Here is an 18,821-nt window from a genome sequence, read left to right on the forward strand (position 1 = left end):
GTCCCTAACAGTGGTTGAAATACTATCACCTTTTATGACGCTGATAAAGATAGCACCTTTACAGACGGTCCCTAACAGTGGTTGAAATACGATCAGTTTGTATGATGCTGATAAAGATAGCACCTTTACAGACGGTCCCTAACAGTGGTTGAAATACGATCAGTTTGTATGATGCTGATAAAGATAGCACCTTTACAGACGGTCCCTAATGGCACATTCGTTCCCTCAAGATGCTGAAAGAAAGAAATCATATTTCTCCTCTCCTGTTCCCCAAGTCAAAATGTGCATTTGGTGTATAATTCAACTGCATGAAATGCTTAAATCTGTTAATTATTTTAATTAGGCCATGTGACAGGTTATAGACTGACAGTTAATATTAGGCCATGTGACAGGTTATAGACTGACAGTTAATATTAGGCCATGTGACAGGTTATAGACTGACAGTTAATATTAGACTATGTGACAGGTTATAGACTGACAGTTAATATTAGACTATGTGACAGGTTATAGACTGACAGTTAATATTAGACTATGTGACAGGTTATAGACCTACAGTCATTGTCCAGATTTCAGTTAAGTTACTTACATTTAAACAATATGAATAGTACAGTTCCCTTGACGTGACATTTTGAAAGTCCATTAGACTACTGTTCTGGTCCTCTCTTCTATAACATTAGACTACTGTTCTGGTCCTCTCTTCTATAACAGACTACTGTTCTGGTCCTCTCTTCTATAACATCAGACTACTGTTCTGGTCCTCTCTTCTAGAACATTAGACTACTGTTCTGGTCCTCTCTTCTATAACATTAGACTACTGTTCTGGTCCTCTCTTCTATAACATTAGACTACTGTTCTGGTCCTCACTTCAGCTCTCCAGCTGGTCTCTTATTCAATTAAGCTCCCACATTGTCCTTTTTGCCTCATTGGATCGATGTAAACTGTTTCTGCTCAAGTTTCTTAAAGCATTTGGCGATTGGCGTGTATTTGGAGCGTTACAGGTAAGCCCTAAAGTGTATAGGCTTCAGCTACGCATTAACGTGATATAAACATAATGAAAGAAAAACCTCAATGTAGCATATCATTTACGTACTAATTGCACAATAATTATACTTCTATGGATTTTTACCATGTTTTTTTCCCCTTTACTCAACCCACCCGTCACCCAGACATTTCAGAGGGGATTGTGGGTTATGAGCGGTGTCGACCCGTCATTCATGTTTTGAGCCTCGCCTAATGAAGCTAAAAAATAAAAAAATCTTATATATATTTTTTTTTTGTTGCCTGTTTCGCATGTTATTTTGGCATTAATACGTGTCACATTCAGTTAGCAACCTTGCAGTCATCATCATGAATCAAGTTGACAATCTACTGGCAAATCCTTTTCAAGCCTTGTCATGTGAAGAGAAATGATGAAGAGATATTATAGATAAAAAGTATCGATGCTCATCAGCCATTGGACAAAAACATTACACAACAAGTTGGAAATCGCAAATTCAACAATAAGTGGTTTGGAAGGAATCAGTGAATAACTGCAAGCATTGCAAATGTAATGCTCCGGGTGTCGTGGGTGTGGAGTCAAACGCAGGAGACAGAGAGTGCAATGCTGTGCTTCTTTAATAGCACCAACGCACCACAGGGTGCTCACAATAGTAACGGCCCCAAACACAGGGAATGAAAATTTACAACGGAAAATGCACGACCAGGCACTAGCACGTACCTCTACAACAGAGCCGAAGGTTACACTGAAATAATCCCGCACAACAACCAGGCGGGCCGGCTGTCTAATAAAGACAAACTAATTAAACATAAACAGGTGCTACCACTAAACATACAAGGAGGGGGAGGAAAGACAATCAGTGGCAGCTAATAGGCCGGTGACGACGACCGCCGAGCGCCACCCGCCCGGGAAGGGGAAACACCCTCGGTCGGACTCGTGACAGCAAAGCAATCACTAGCCTGCTATTCAGTGGAGTGGGTGTGTGGTTTAAGTCTGGGTTTAAAGGTCTCTTTCCAAGCTTAAAAGGATAAACATTCAACATTGGCCATGCTGTCCATCCAGCATGACTTCTGCCGCGTTCAAAACAACTGGAAACTCGGAACGGGGAAATGTCAGACTTCAGTGAGTTCAAGACAACTGGGAACTCGGAACTGGGAAATGTCAGACTTCTGCCGCGTTAAAACAACTGGAAACTCGGAACTGGGAAATGTCAGACTTCAGTGAGTTCAAGACAACTGGGAACTCGGAACTGGGAAATGTCAGACTTCAGTGAGTTCAAGACAACTGGGAACTCTGGAAAAAAAACGAGCTCAGACTGGGAAAATACGTTTTGAAAGGTCATCCAACTCTGAATTCCAAGTCGGGAACTCAGGCCTCTTTCTCAAGGTCCAACTTGAAGATCACTGACGTCATCTCAATTGTCAGTAAAAAAAAAACAAATTTGTTTAAGCAAGTCAGCTATGTAAAAGGTAGTAAAGGTTGAGGCTGAATTAACTGTTTCGCTGCCAGACAAGGCTCCGCTGAAAGCCAGGTGTAGCGGTGGTAAGTTGTTGGGACTCTGCTGTTGGGACAGCTTTATGTAGGCCCTAACAGTTTGTGGGCACCGTTTGTCACAGCTATGGTGCAATTGTTTACTTTTGTGTTGTGTTGTGTTGTGTTGTGCCTTTGCCGGCATGCATTGATTTTTGTTGTTGTTGAGTTTGCCCCACCAAGATTTACCTGCTAAAATCTTCATTGGTTATGAATCAACATACAGATCACTAGTGAGGGCGGGTTCTGCAGTGTGAACTGTGAAAGGACTCACCATCTTTCTGATGGCAGTGTTGGAGTGCTCTGCAGTGTGAAAGGACTCACCATCTTTCTGATGGCAGTGTTGGAGTGCTCTGCAGTGTGAAAGGACTCACCATCTTTCTGATGGCTGTGTTGGAGTGCTCTGCAGTGTGAAAGGACTCACCATCTTTCTGATGGCTGTGTTGGAGTGCTCTGCCGCTGTGGCGATCAACTCCAGAGATTCTGAAAAGACACAAGAGACTTTGTTTTACGACAACAAAAAATATTCCTGCATTTCCCTTGAATGAATTGGAAGTAATAATATTAAAAAAACATTTGTATAATAATATATTTTATTTGTATAGCTCTTTTCATATCATAGAGCACTCAAACTCAACTCTGGACCTTGAAGCCAGTTCCACTTCATTTTTTAAATTAGACCAGTGACATCACTAATTAGACCAGTGACATCACTAATTAGACCAGTGACACCAGGCGTGTGGAATTAATTATCAGGTAAAACAGAAAACCAACAAGCTCCGGACCCCATAGGGTAAGAGTTGAATACTCCTGGCATTGCGAGTCTCAGACTGGTTCACAATTGGACGAAAACATAGAGTTAGAAAGAGAGCCTGTCAAGCCAAATAGTGTCCACCTGCCAAAAAAGTATCTCCCCTTGCATTATAATGGGATTCAATGAACTCTGTCTTTCGTTGCTCGGAATGTTGCTGGAACTGGCAAAATTCTGACCGGATTACGTAATGAACCAAAGCGCCCGTTGCTATGTTGGTTGCTTGGGCTCTATTTTTTTACCCTGTCGCGGTCGCGGAGGACGGAGGATGCGGGCAGTTCTAGTTCACCTCATAAAAGCTTGCTTGGTTAATGCGCAAATTTATTACCTCAGAATCGCTCTCCAAGGACAGTGTTTTTGACGGTGACTACCTACTGACTACCTGCTGACTACCTGCTGACTACCTGCTTATTCGCAAATTTATTACCCCAGAATCGCTCTCCAAGGACAGTGTTTTTGACGGTGACTACCTACTGACTACCTGTTGACTACCTGTTGACTACCTGCTGACTACCTGCTGACTACCAGCTGACTACCTGCTGACTACCTGCTGACTACCTACTGACTACCTACTGACTACCTGCTGACTACCTGTTGACTACCTGCTGACTACCCGCTGACTACCTGCTGACTACCTAATGACTACCCGCTGACTACCTGCTGACTACCTGTTGACTACCTAATGACTACCCGCTGACTACCTGCTGACTACCTGCTGACTACCTGCTGACTACCTACTGACTACCTACTGACTACCTGCTGACTACCTGTTGACTACCTGCTGACTACCCGCTGACTACCTGCTGACTACCTAATGACTACCCGCTGACTACCTGCTGACTACCTGCTGACTACCTGTTGACTACCTAATGACTACCCACTGACTACCTGCTGACTACCCGCTGACTACCTGCTGACTACCTGCTGACTACCTGCTGACTGCCTACTGACTACCTGCTGACTACCTAATGACTACCCGCTGACTACCTGTTGACTACCTAATGACTACCCGCTGACTACCTGCTGACTACCCGCTGACTACCTGCTGACTACCTGCTGACTACCTGCTGACTACCTGCTGACTGCCTACTGACTACCTGCTGACTACCTAATGACTACCCGCTGACTACCTGCTGACTACCCGCTGACTACCTGCTGACTACCTGCTGACTACCTGCTGACTACCTGCTGACTGAAAAGACTGAAAAGAGAACACTTTCTTTAACCTATATTTGTCTTTATATAAGACAATGCTGTTAAATAGGAAGAAGTAATTGAATCTGTTTTTAGATAGATTTTAGATTGACATTGCTAGCCTTTACAAAAAATGAAGTTTGTTGCGGCAAACTTCCTGCAGGTTTGTGACAAATTCTCTGTGAACTACATAGTGTACCACAAAATATTTGCCAGAAGTTTGCAAATGTTGTTACCAGTGTTGAATCTGCTGCCAACCTTTGGCAACGATAATTTGTATTGCCACTAGTGGCAAACTGTTCACCAGAGGGTTTTTTCTGTGGAAAACCTGTGGAAACAAGTTCCAAGACCAGTAACCAATCAGGGGGTTTAGAAACTTTACAAAATGGAAACCATGCTATTTCCTCATGCCACCAGTGTGTGAAGTCCACCAGAATAATTGCAAGTATTCTAGTGCAACTGAGTGACTGACGAGTTTGAAACTGCATATTTTATTTAGACAGATTAAGGGTGTTTTGGCTGATGAAAACAGTAAGTAGCAAATGTTATGAATTTTGAATTTGATGGTCATTCAGGGTAAAAAATAGGTTGTCCTATCATAATTAGGTAGCTGGCTAACGTTAGCTAGCATTTTCTGTGCCAGTATCTCTGGCTGTGCTAACCTTAGCCTCGCGACCATGCTCGCAACGCTAGCGTACTGAAGTGTTGTCGCGGAATCTAACTAAATGTATGGCTTTTATCGACGTTTGGCTAGCTAGTTAACTATGTCAGCGGTTGAGACCTCTCATTGTTCGGATTTGAAAATCCAACCATTGTAATAGAAGGGGGCGGGGCTCAGGGGCTGTGTGTATTTAAAAACATATATATTTTATTATTTAACCTTTATTTAATTATGCATGTCAGTTAAGAACAAATTCTTATTTACAATGACGGCCTACACCGGCCAAACCCGGACGACGCTGGGCCAATTGTGCTCCGCCCTATGGGACTCCCGATCACGGCCGGTTGTGATACAGCCTGGATTCGAACCAGGGTGTCTGCAGTGACGCCTCTAGTACTGAGATGCAGTGACTTAGACCGCTGCGCCACTCAGGAGCCCAATTGAGAGAGACACAGAGGAGAGCCAACCAGTAAAAGCACAGCCCCCTTCTATCTCAAGGCCATCAGACTGTTAAACAGCCACCACTAACATTGAGTGGCTGCTGCCAACATACTGACTCAACTCCAGCCACTTTAATAATGGGAATTGATTTAAAATATATCACTAGCCACTTTAAACAATGCCACTTAATATACTGTTTACATACCCTACATTACTCATCTCATATGTATATACTGTACTCTATACCATCTACTGCATCTTGCCTATGCCGTTCTGTACCATCACTCATTCATATATCTTTATGTACATATTCTTTATCCCTTTACACTTGGGTGTATAAGGTAGTAGTTGTGGAATTATTAGGTTAGATTAGTCGTTGGTTATTACTGCATTGTCGGAACTAGAAGCACAAGCATTTCGCTACACTCGCATCTGCTAACCATGTGTATATGACAAATAAAATTTGATTTGATTTGATTTACTGATGCATTGAGCCGACAACATCAAAGAGCCATTCCTGACTCTGAAATCAGGAGGACAACAACAGTTAAGTGTTAGCTAGACTAGTGATTGGCTGCTCCATACTTTCCACAAGTCCTCATATTCTAAAATCAAATTATTTCTCTAACAGGTTGGGACCAACATGGTCCTGCAACAGGCGGAGGTGTCCAGACCTTGCCCATTTGTGTTGGCTCTTGGAGACTGCTCACAGGTGTTTACAGTCATTAGTGGACCGGCAATGGAGCAAGGTACACTGCTTGGTGCACTGAATGTGTGCTTCAAGTTATATGATGTGTTTTTATATCAACTTCCCCACTGTGCCCCGGCACAGAACATTTCCTACAGACCACGGGGTGTATCAGCTGCCAGGTACGGAATCCCCCGCAGGAATCCCCCGCAGGAATCCCCCGCAGTAATCTCCCGCAGGAATCCCCCGCAGTAATCCCCCGCAGTAATCCCCCGCAGTAATCCCCGCAGTAATCCACCGCAGTAATCCCCCGCAGTAATCTCCCGCAGGAATCCCCCGCAGTAATCCCCCGCAGTAATCCCCCGCAGTAATCCCCAGCAGTAATCCCCAGCAGTAATCCCCCGCAGTAATCCCCCGCAGTAATCCCCGCAGTAATCCACCGCAGTAATCCCCCGCAGTAATCCCCCGCAGTAATCCCCCGCAGTAATCCCCCGCAGTAATCCCCGCAGTAATCCACCGCAGTAATCCCCCGCAGTAATCTCCCGCAGGAATCCCCCGCAGTAATCCCCCGCAGTAATCCCCCGCAGTAATCCCCGCAGTAATCCACCGCAGTAATCCCCCGCAGTAATCCCCCGCAGTAATCCCCCGCAGTAATCCCCGCAGTAATCCACCGCAGTAATCCCCCGCAGTAATCTCCCGCAGGAATCCCCCGCAGTAATCCCCCGCAGTAATCCCCGCAGTAATCCACCGCAGTAATCCCCCGCAGTAATCCCCCGCAGTAATCCCCCGCAGTAATCCCCAGCAGTAATCCCCAGCAGTAATCCCCCGCAGTAATCCCCAGCAGTAATCCCCCGCAGTAACCCCCCGCAGTAATCCCCCGCAGTAATCCCCGCAGTAATCCACCGCAGTAATCCCCCGCAGTAATCCCCCGCAGTAATCCCCCGCAGTAATCCCCAGCAGTAATCCCCAGCAGTAATCCCCCGCAGTAATCCCCAGCAGTAATCCCCCGCAGTAACCCCCCGCAGTAATCCCCATCTCATTCCAATGCTAATATAAAATCACATTTTATTTGTCATATGAGCCGACTAGAACAGGTGAAAATGCTGACTTTACAAGCCCTTAACCAACAATTCAGTTTTATGAAAATAGAGTTGAGAAAATATTTACTAAATAAACTAAGGTTTTGTTAAAATAACAATAACGAGGCTATATACAGGGGGTACCGGTACCGAGTCAATGTGCAGGGTACATGTTAGTCAAGATAATTTGTACATGTAGGTGGGGGTAAAGTGACTAGGCATAGATAATAAACAGCAGTAGAATTAAGCAGCTAAACCAGGCCTGTGTTATTGAACATTAAGTAACGTCCAGCTAAACCAGGCCTGTGTTAGTGAACATTAAGTAACGTCCAGCTAAACCAGGCCTGTGTTATTGAACATTAAGTAACGTCCAGCTAAACCAGGCCTGTGTTAGTGAACATTAAGTAACGTCCAGCTAAACCAGGCCTGTGTTAGTGAACATTAAGTAACGTCCAGCTAAACCAGGCCTGTGTTAGTGAACATTAAGTAACGTCCAGCTAAACCAGGCCTGTGTTAGTGAACATTAAGTAACGTCCAGCTAAACCAGGCCTGTGTTAGTGAACATTAAGTAACGTCCAGCTAAACCAGGCCTGTGTTAGTGAACATTAAGTAACGTCCAGCTAAACCAGGCCTGTGTTAGTGAACATTAAGTAACGTCCAGCTAAACCAGGCCTGTGTTATTGAACATTAAGTAACGTCCAGCTAAACCAGGCCTGTGTTAGTGAACATTAAGTAACGTCCAGCTAAACCAGGCCTGTGTTAGTGAACATTAAGTAACGTCCAGCTAAACCAGGCCTGTGTTAGTGAACATTAAGTAACTTCCAGCTAAACCAGGCCTGTGTTAGTGAACATTAAGTAACGTCCAGCTAAACCAGGCCTGTGTTATTGAACATTAAGTAACGTCCAGCTAAACCAGGCCTGTATTATTGAACGTGTTCATCCTGCCACCCCTGACTCCTCCCGTCTTCCCGTTATTCTGCTTTTGAACTCCAGGGGTTCTGCCATGTTCCGAGACGACGACCAGCTTGAGAGCAAAATTCAAGCCCCTCTTTTGAGAATGGCTGCCTGTCGAGGACAAGTGACAGGAAAAACTAGCTTCAGCACCTTGTGTGTCTTGATTCGGCCTCTTCCACCTCTCCTCATCCTCATCCTCTGATTGCCCAACAAACTGCCCACTCATCCCATCCCTCGCTTCTCCATCTCTGGAGGCCTCCTTCTATTTCTCACCTCCCTCATCAACCCCTCTGACATGATTCCTTACAGACAGGTATCCTTTCTTTTCTGTCTCCTGTTAACATTATTGTATTTTTTTATTTATTTTATTTGTACATACCTGATCTACCTGTAACCTGTGTGTTTTCTTGTTTACATCTCTGTCTCCAACCCTTCTACCTTTTAACTCTTGTTCTCCTGTTCTCCAGGACCTAGTGGTTCTGCCCAACACCCAGACCTGGATCCACCTGATGTCCTCCTTTTCCTGTTCTCCAGGACCTAGTGGTTCTGCCCAACACCCAGACCTGGATCCACCTGATGTCCTCCTTTTCCTGTTCTCCAGGACCTAAAGGGTTCTGCCCAACACCCAGACCTGGATCCACCTGATGTCCTCCTTTTCCTGTTCTCCAGGACCTAGGGGTTCTGCCCAACACCCAGACGTGGATCCACCTGATGTCCTCCGTTACCTGTTCTCCAGGACCTAGGGGTGCTGCCCAACACCCAGACCTGGATCCACCTGATGTCCTCCTTTTCCTGTTCTCCAGGACCTAGGGGTTCTGCCCAACACCCAGACCTGGAGCCACCTGATGTCCTCCGTTACCTGTTCTCCAGGACCTAGGGGTGCTGCCCAACACCCAGACATGGATCCACCTGATGTCCTCCTTTTCCTGTTCTCCAGGACCTAGGGGTTCTGCCCAACACCCAGACCTGGATGCACCTGATGTCCTCCGTTACCTGTTCTCCAGGACCTAGGGGTGCTGCCCAACACCCAGACCTGGATCCACCTGATGTCCTCCTTTTCCTGTTCTCCAGGACCTAGGGGTTCTGCCCAACACCCAGACCGGGATCCACCTGATGTCCTCCTTTTCCTGTTCTCCAGGACCTAGGGGTTCTGCCCAACACCCAGACCTGGATCCACCTGATGTCCTCCTTTTCCTGTTCTCCAGGACCTAGGGGTTCTGCCCAACACCCAGACCTGGATCCACCTGATGTCCTCCGTTACCTGTTCTCCAGGACCTAGGGGTTCTGCCCAACACCCAGACGTGGATCCACCTGATGTCCTCCGTTACCTGTTCTCCAGGACCTAGGGGTTCTGCACAACACCCAGACCTGGATCCACCTGATGTCCTCCGTTTCCTGTTCTCCAGGACCTAGAGGGTTCTGCCCAACACCCAGACGTGGATCCACCTGATGTCCTCCGTTACCTGTTCTCCAGGACCTAGGGGTTCTGCCCAACACCCAGACGTGGATCCACCTCATGTCCTCCGTTACCTGTTCTCCAGGACCTAGGGGTTCTGCCCAACACCCAGACGTGGATCCACCTGATGTCCTCCGTTACCTGTTCTCCAGGACCTAGGGGTTCTGCCCAACACCCAGACCTGGATCCACCTGATGTCCTCCTTTTCCTGTTCTCCAGGACCTAGGGGTTCTGCCCAACACCCAGACGTGGATCCACCTGATGTCCTCCGTTACCTGTTCTCCAGGACCTAGAGGGTTCTGCCCAACACCCAGACCTGGATCCACCTGATGTCCTCCGTTACCTGTTCTCCAGGACCTAGAGGGTTCTGCCCAACACCCAGACCTGGATCCACCTGATGTCCTCCTTTTCCTGTTCTCCAGGACCTAGGGGTTCTGCCCAACACCCAGACGTGGATCCACCTGATGTCCTCCTTTTCCTGTTCTCCAGGACCTAGGGGTTCTGCCCAACACCCAGACTTGGATCCACCTGATGTCCTCCGTTACCTGTTCTCCAGGACCTAGGGGTTCTGCCCAACACCCAGACCTGGATCCACCTGATGTCCTCCTTTACAAACCACAATACAACTTTTCATTTACATCATCTACAGCTACTGTTATTGTCATGTTGTCATTATCTGATAAGAAAGTTCTCTTGTTCTGTCATACTGGGCACATAATATGTGAGATAAACAGATTAACTAAAAACACGAGCACTGCCAACGCTCAGAACAAAGAGAGCAGCAGTGCCTGGACTTCGCCGTCTCCCTCTTCAAGTCCCCCTTCTGAGACTAGCTGCCTGTTGAGAACGAAGTGACAGGCGGAACCTCCCACCCACACAGCATCCACCTCTCCTCTCTATTCTACACACCAGAATGCACTATTTCAGTCTGTGATTGCCATGTGAGTGTACAAAAAATGTGTGAAAATAAATGAATGACACACCTGTACCACAAAAATCTTAAATATTGCCAGTTTGGTATTCACAGCTGTTTCACAAGGAGCTCGTTATTGTTAATTGTAAGGTATCCCTTGATGGTATTTGTTAGTTCAACATTGTTCATTATTGTATCCTAGGACCTAGAATAGGTACATATATATATTCAACCACAAGGGGGTGCTAACGAGCTATTGGAGATAGATAAAAAATAGAAATAAATCATAACATTATGACATTATGACATTATGACAAGAGGAGGGATGTATTTTTTATTTTTTATTTAACCTTTATTTAACCTTTATTTAACCTTTATTTAACCTTTATTTAACTAGGCAAGTCAGATGCACAAAATAAAAACATGCCAGCCGGACTAGCCCGTGTATATCAAATGGATTTGCAGATGAATGTAAATTAGCTGACTTTCTGATCGGTAAGGTAAGTAACTTTAACGTGTCAAGCAGATTACACGCCTTCTTTTGCTATTTCCAAAACGTGGCAACGTTTAACACGTGGATTTCATGTTGTTGAAATGTTAAAGGTGCAATATGCAGAAATTGCTCTGTCATTTCCCTGGTTGCTAAAATTTCTAATATTTTTTTGTTTATGTGACAAAAACAAGCAATTCATAGTGTAGAGAATCATTGTACAATCTAAACGTCTGTAAAATATATTTTCAATAACCGTAAATGTTGTTTGACGCAAAACCAAAAGTAAAAGACGCAAAACAGAAACTTAAAGAACGGGAAGCATAGAAATAGCCCACCTAGAACAGATCCTCCCCTTCTTAGACTTGCTTTCAGCGAGAATGACAGATCTATAACTCACATTTCTATGTGAATTCAGTCAGGTCGCCCAAAAAGTTACATATTGCAAGGTACCCAAAAGTACTGTAGTTTGAAGTAATGTTTTAATCTTCTTCGCTAAACAAATCTCAATAAAAAAACAGAGAAATTGTAGTGGAAATCAGCTTGGTTTACATAGCGGGGTTGAAAATAAAGTCATTTTGGCTGTAATGATCTCCAAAATTCGACCCATTAGGTCATCACACCGTTGATATAGTGTTGTGATGCAGGGGGACATATTGATGAGCTTTCTCTATTTTAAAGGGGTTCCATTTCTTCTTCTACTACTTCTATGAGTAGGTAAACAAACTGAAATGGTGCATACTGCCCCCTGGAGGGTGATGTCTGAACAGGTTAAAAGACAAGGTTGGTGATTTACTGCCCCCTGGAGGGTGTAGTCTGAACAGGTTAAAAGACAAGGTTGTTGATTTACTGCCCCCTGGAGGGTGATGTCTGAACAGGTTAAAAGACAAGGTTGGTGATTTACTGCCCCCTGGAGGGTGTAGTCTGAACAGGTATAAAGACACGGTTGGTGATTTACTGCCCCCTGGAGGGTGTAGTCTGAACAGGTATAAAGACAAGGTTGATGTTTTTTTCCCTCCCTGGAGTTATGGAATGTTTGAAGAGTAGTTTAACTCATTGGCTGACCCTTTCTGCCGACCTGGATGGAATTTTGTGATTCCTCATTAACTCCCACCCAGTTGACTACTAGTCAAAGCCCTCAATGGAGTTGCATCCAGAGCTGGCTTTCTAACAGTTTGCAGCAGCACAAACAACACTGAAATGAGACACAATGTGAAGGGTGTGTGTGTGTGTGTGTGTGTGTGTGTGTGTGTGTGTGTGTGTGTGTGTGTGTGTGTGTGTGTGTGTGTGTGTAGTGGTGTGAAGGCTGTGTGTGTGTGTGTGTGTGTATAGCAGTGCATGACGCAGGACCGGGATGGGTTCAAACACTCACTCTGTGCATCCTTAAAGTCATCATGGTCGCCAGGGAGACGGTGCAGGTAGTCTTTCAGCAGCAGCTCGTAGCGAGGGATCCTCTGAACCGGCTCCAACATGTGGTGCTGTAGGGTCAGGTTACCACAGCGCTCCTCTCTCTGAGGACACACACACAGAGGAACACAGGTTACCACAGCGCTCCTCTCTCTGAGGACACACACACAGAGGAACACAGGTTACCACAGCGCTCCTCTATCTGAGGACACACACACAGAGGAACACACACACACACACACAGAGAGACACACATCACACAGGAAGCTGTTGAGCGTGAAAAACCCAGCAGCGTTGCAGTTCTTAACACAAACCGGTGCGTCTGGCACCTACCATACTACCACCTACTACCATACCATACTACCACCTACTACCATACCATACTACCACCTACTACCATACCCTACTACCACCTACTACCACCTACTACCATACCATACTACCACCTACTACCATGCCATACTACCATCTACTACCATACCCTACTACCACCTACTACCATACCACACTACCACCTACTACCATACCATACTACCACCTACTACCATGCCATACTACCATCTACTACCATACCCTACTACCACCTACTACCATACCACACTACCACCTACTACCATGCCATACTACCATCTACTACCATACCCTACTACCACCTACTACCATACCATACTACCACCTACTACCATGCCATACTACCATCTACTACCATACCCTACTACCACCTACTACCATACCACACTACCACCTACTACCATACCATACTACCACCTACTACCACCTACTACCACCTACTACCATGCCATACTACCATCTACTACCATACCCTACTACCACCTACTACCATACCATACTACCACCTACTACCATGCCATACTACCATCTACTACCATACCCTACTACCACCTACTACCATACCACACTACCACCTACTACCATACCATACTACCACCTACTACCATGCCATACTACCATCTACTACCATACCATACTACCACCTACTACCATACCACACTACCATACCACACTACCACCTACTACCATACCACACTACCACCTACTACCACCTACTACCATCTACTACCATACCCTACTACCACCTACTACCATACCCTACTACCACCTACTACCATGCCATACTACCACCTACTACCATGCCATACTACCATCTACTACCATACCATACTACCACCTACTACCATACCACACTACCACCTACTACCATACCACACTACCACCTACTACCATACCACACTACCACCTACTACCACCTACTACCATCTACTACCATACCCTACTACCATCTACTACCATACCCTACTACCACCTACTACCATACCCTACTACCACCTACTACCATGCCATACTACCACCTACTACCATACCCTACTACCACCTACTACCATACCCTACTACCACCTACTACCATACCCTACTACCACCTACTACCATACCCTACTACCACCTACTACCACCTACTACCACCTACTACCATACCACACTACCACCTACTACCACCTACTACCACCTACTACCACCTACTACCATACCACACTACCACCTACTACCACCTACTACCACCTACTACCATACCACACTACCACCTACTACCATAACCTGTTCAAAGGCATTTTAATATTTTGTCTTGCCCATTCACCCTCTGTATGGCACACAATCAATGTCTCAATTGTCTCAAGACACAACAAGAAATCCCTCTTTAACCTGTGTACCTACTCCTCTTCATCTACACCCCAACTGGCAGCCTGGGGTTTTATATGGACCCAGAAAGTTTTCAGACCCCTTGACTTTTTCCACATTTCGTTACGTTACAGCCTCGTTCTAAAATTGATTCCATTAAGTGGATATTAGAGCAAAAAAAACAAGCCATGAAGTTGAAAGGAATTGTCTGTAGAGCTCCGAGACAGGATTGTGTCGAGGCACAGATCTGGGGAAGGGTACCAAAATATTTTTTCAGCATTGAAGGTCCCCCGAGAACACAGTGGCCAATTGCTCTTAAATACAAGTAAAACTAAATGCATGCTCTTCAACCGATCACTACCTGCACCTGCCCGCCTGTCCAACATCACTACTCTGGACGGTTCTGACTTAGAATATGTGGACAACTACAAATACCTAGGTGTAACAGTACTCTTCTTGCGTTGTGTACAATCAGTCATCGACACGGAACTCCAACATGTAGCACCAGTCATGTAGATTTATTCTGATAAGAACGACACAAAATTGCACGTCATGCAATGCACGTCTCACCATCCAACTCTGCACTCACGCACTGTACAAAATATATGAACCCCCCCACCAGACACAGTAAGTTGCTAGCTAATACTGCGGGAATTCTTTACAATAAAATGCACAACAAATATTCTCCAAAAACCGCTGCATCTTATGTGTGATGTTCGAATAACATTTACAAACAATTTGATATAAATTGTACATTTAAATCATCACTTGAGAGTATAAAAATAACTTTTGATGTACAGTGCTTTGCAACCAACAACTTACCGCTGGTTTGGTGCTTGTTCACTGGGACGATTCTAACTGGAACATCCCCCCTCATAAGCAAGCTACGCAAACCAGCCAATAAGATGCCATGTTGAGTAGGTGAAGGCAAGACAAAACTCAAACCAAAAACCCATTGGCTTAACAATAAAGTGTCAAGGGGAATCACCAATATAACCCTGTTACATAGGTGTCTGGTTAGACTGTAAACTTTCCTTCCAGACTCACATCAAACATCTCCAATCCAACTTCAAATCTAGAATTGGCTTCCTATTTTGCAACAAAGCATCCTTCACTCATGCTGCCAAACATACCCTTGTAAAACTGGCCATCCTACCGATCCTCGACTTCAGCGATGTTATTTACAAAATAGCCTCCAACACTCTACTCAATAAATTGGATGCAGTCTATCACAGTGCCATCCGTTTTGTCACCAAAGCCCCATATACTATCCACCACTGCGACCTGTACGCTCTCGTTGGCTGGCCCTCGCCTCATACTCATCGCCAAACCCACTGGCTCCATGTCATCTACAAGACCCTGCTAGGTAAAGTCCCCCCTTATCTCAGCTCGCTGGTCACCATAGCAGCACCCAACTGTAGCACTCGCTCCAGCAGGTATATCTCTCTAGTCACCCCCAAAACCAATTCTTCATTTGGGCGCCTCTCCTTCCAGTTCTCTGCTGCCAATGACTGGAACGAACTACAAAAATCTCTGAAACTGGAAACACTTATCTTCCTCACTAGCTTTAAGCACCAGCTGTCAGAGCAGCTCACAGATTACTGCACCTGTACATAGCCCACCTATAATTTAGCCCAAACAACTACCTCTCCCCCTACTGTATTTATTTATTTTGCTCCTTTGCACCTCATTATTTCTATCTCTACTTTGCACATTCTTACACTGCAAATCTACCATTCCAGTGTTTTACTTGCTATATTGTATTTACTTTGCCACCATGGCCTTTACCTCCCTTATCTCACCTCATTTGCTCACATCGTATATAGACTTCTTTATACTGTATTATTGACTGTATGTTTGTTTTACTCCATGTGTAACTCTGTGTTGTTGTATGTGTCGAACTGCTTTGCTTTATCTTGGCCAGGTCACAATAGTAAATAAAAGGTAAAATAAAAAATAAAAATGTCCTTGAAAAAACAAATAAAACCTGTTTTTGCTTTGTCATTATGGGGTATTTTGTGTAGATCGATAACGAAAAAAATACAATTTAATACATTTTAGAATAAGGCTGTGATGTAACAAAATGTGGAAAAAGTCAAGGGGTTTGAATACTTTCACATTGTAGGTTTTGACAATACATCCCCAGGAGTCACACACTACAGAGGAGTCACCATAGACGATATACCAGCTACAGAGGAGTCACCATAGACGATATACCAGCTACAGAGGAGTCACCATAGACTATATATCAGCTACAGAGGAGTCACCATAGACGATATACCAGCTACAGAGGAGTCACCATAGACGATATACCAGCTACAGAGGAGTCACCATAGACGATATACCAGCTACAGAGGAGTCACCATAGACGATATACCAGCTACAGAGGAGTCACCATAGACGATATACCAGCTACAGAGGAGTCACCATAGTCAATAAATCATCTTATCTATCTATGGGATCCACACGCTCCGACAGACAGCAGGGTACAGTACAAGGCTGCTGGTGGTTCTAATCAGATTGATCAGGTCTGTAACCATGTTAGTATTCAGTAAGAGTAAGCTATGAGCAGAGTGTTTGAAGTAGGGGAGATTCTCTGTCTGATAGGTCATTAGTATTCTACTGGCTGCTCTTTTTCCAACAACATGACTGGCTCCCAGCCCCACCACCTAGTTACCAGTTATATTAACCTGACTGGCTCCCAGCCACACCACCTAGTTACCAGTCATATTAACCTGACGGTCTCTAACTACCTAGTTACCAGTCATATTAACCTGACTGTCTCTAACTGCCTAGCTACCAGTCATATTAACCTGGCTGGCTCCCACCACCTAGTTACCAGTCATATTAACCTGACTGTCTCTAACTACCTAGTTACCAATCATATTAACCTGACTGTCTCTAACTACCTAGCTACCAGTCATATTAACCTGACTGGCTCCCACCACCTAGCTACCAGTCATATTAACCTGACTGTCTCTAACTACCTAGTTACCAGTCATATTAACCTGACTGTCTCTAACTACCTAGCTACCAGTCATATTAACCTGACTGGCTCCCACCACCTAGTTACCAGTCATATTAACCTGACTGGCTCCAACCACCTAGTTACCAGTCATATTAACCTGACTGGCTCCCACCACCTAGTTACCAGTCATATTAACCTGACTGGCTCCCATCACCTAGTTACCAGTCATATTAACCTGACTGGCTCCCACCACCTAGTTACCAGTCATATTAACCTGACTGGCTCCAAGTCCCACTACCTAGTTACCAGTCATATTAACCTGACTGGCTCCCACCACCTAGTTACCAGTCATATTAACCTGACTGGCTCCATCTACCTAGTTACCAGTCATATTAACCTGACTGGCTCCATCTACCTAGTTACCAGTCATATTAATCTGACTGGCTCCCAGCCCCACCACCTAGTTACCAGTCATATTAACCTGACTGGCTCCAAGTCCCACTACCTAGTTACCAGTCATATTAACCTGACTGTCTCTAACTACCTAGCTACCAGTCATATTAACCTGACTGGCTCCCACCACCTAGTTACCAGTCATATTAACCTGACTGGCTCCCAGTCCCACCACCTAGTTACCAGTCATATTAACCTGACTGGCTCCTAGTTACCCGTCATATTAACCTGACTGGCTCCTAGTTACCAGTCATATTAACCTGACTGGCTCCATCTACCTAGTTACCAGTCATATTAATCTGACTGGCTCCCAGCCCCACCACCTAGTTACCAGTCATATTAACCTGACTGGCTCCAAGTCCCACTACCTAGTTACCAGTCATATTAACCTGACTGTCTCTAACTACCTAGCTACCAGTCATATTAACCTGACTGGCTCCCACCACCTAGTTACCAGTCATATTAACCTGACTGGCTCCCAGTCCCACCACCTAGTTACCAGTCATATTAACCTGACTGGCTCCCACCACCTAGTTACCAGTCATATTAACCTGACTGGCTCCCACCACCTAGTTACCAGTCATATTAACCTGAATGGTTCCAACCACCTAGTTACCAGTTATATTAACCTGACTGGCTCCAACTACCTAGTTACCAGTCATATTAACCTGACTGGCTCCCACTACCTAGCTACCAGTCATATTAACCTGACTGGCTCCCACCACCTAGTTACTAGTCATCATATTAACCTGACTGGCTCCCAGTCCCACCACCTAGTTACCAGTCATATTAACCTGACTGGCTCCTAGTTACCCGTCATATTAACCTGACTGGTCTAACTAGGTGGTGGGACTGGGAGCCAGTCAGGTGGGACTACTCGTCATATCAGGGAAAATATTATAGAACCTCATGTATAATTTAATCAATTCAGAAAGACTGATATCCATATTCTTTATACATTACACTACAATGAATGCTCACAGTCACTGGGGGATTCACCCTGACAGTGGACGTGTGCATTCGGCTTCATCACACGTGTAATGAACATGTGTAAGGACATCCTGTTTACACCAGGAGACTCAGC

At 45.1% G+C, this 18,821-nt stretch overlaps 1 protein-coding gene and 1 long non-coding RNA gene across 3 annotated transcripts in view; both read right to left on the minus strand.

Annotated features, from left to right (window-relative positions):
- Positions 1 to 18,821, minus strand: part of LOC149977354 (uncharacterized) — a 460,718-nt gene that overhangs the window by 115,964 nt on the left and 325,933 nt on the right. The window lies entirely within an intron of this gene.
- LOC110491181 (FYVE, RhoGEF and PH domain containing 1) overlaps positions 1 to 18,821 on the minus strand; it is a 166,234-nt gene that overhangs the window by 23,849 nt on the left and 123,564 nt on the right. For both annotated transcript variants that reach the window (XM_090204038.1, XM_090204039.1), the window contains exons 7-8: positions 12,587 to 12,725; positions 2,952 to 3,010 (exon numbers count right to left, since the gene is read on the minus strand). In XM_090204038.1, coding sequence (XP_090060164.1) covers positions 2,952 to 3,010; positions 12,587 to 12,725 — 198 coding nt within the window. The remainder of the gene's footprint in view (positions 1 to 2,951; positions 3,011 to 12,586; positions 12,726 to 18,821) is intronic.

The sequence above is a fragment of the Oncorhynchus mykiss genome, chromosome 16, assembly GCF_057628025.1.
Source record: "Oncorhynchus mykiss isolate SJ-2025 chromosome 16, ASM5762802v1, whole genome shotgun sequence".
NCBI lineage: Eukaryota > Metazoa > Chordata > Actinopteri > Salmoniformes > Salmonidae > Oncorhynchus > Oncorhynchus mykiss.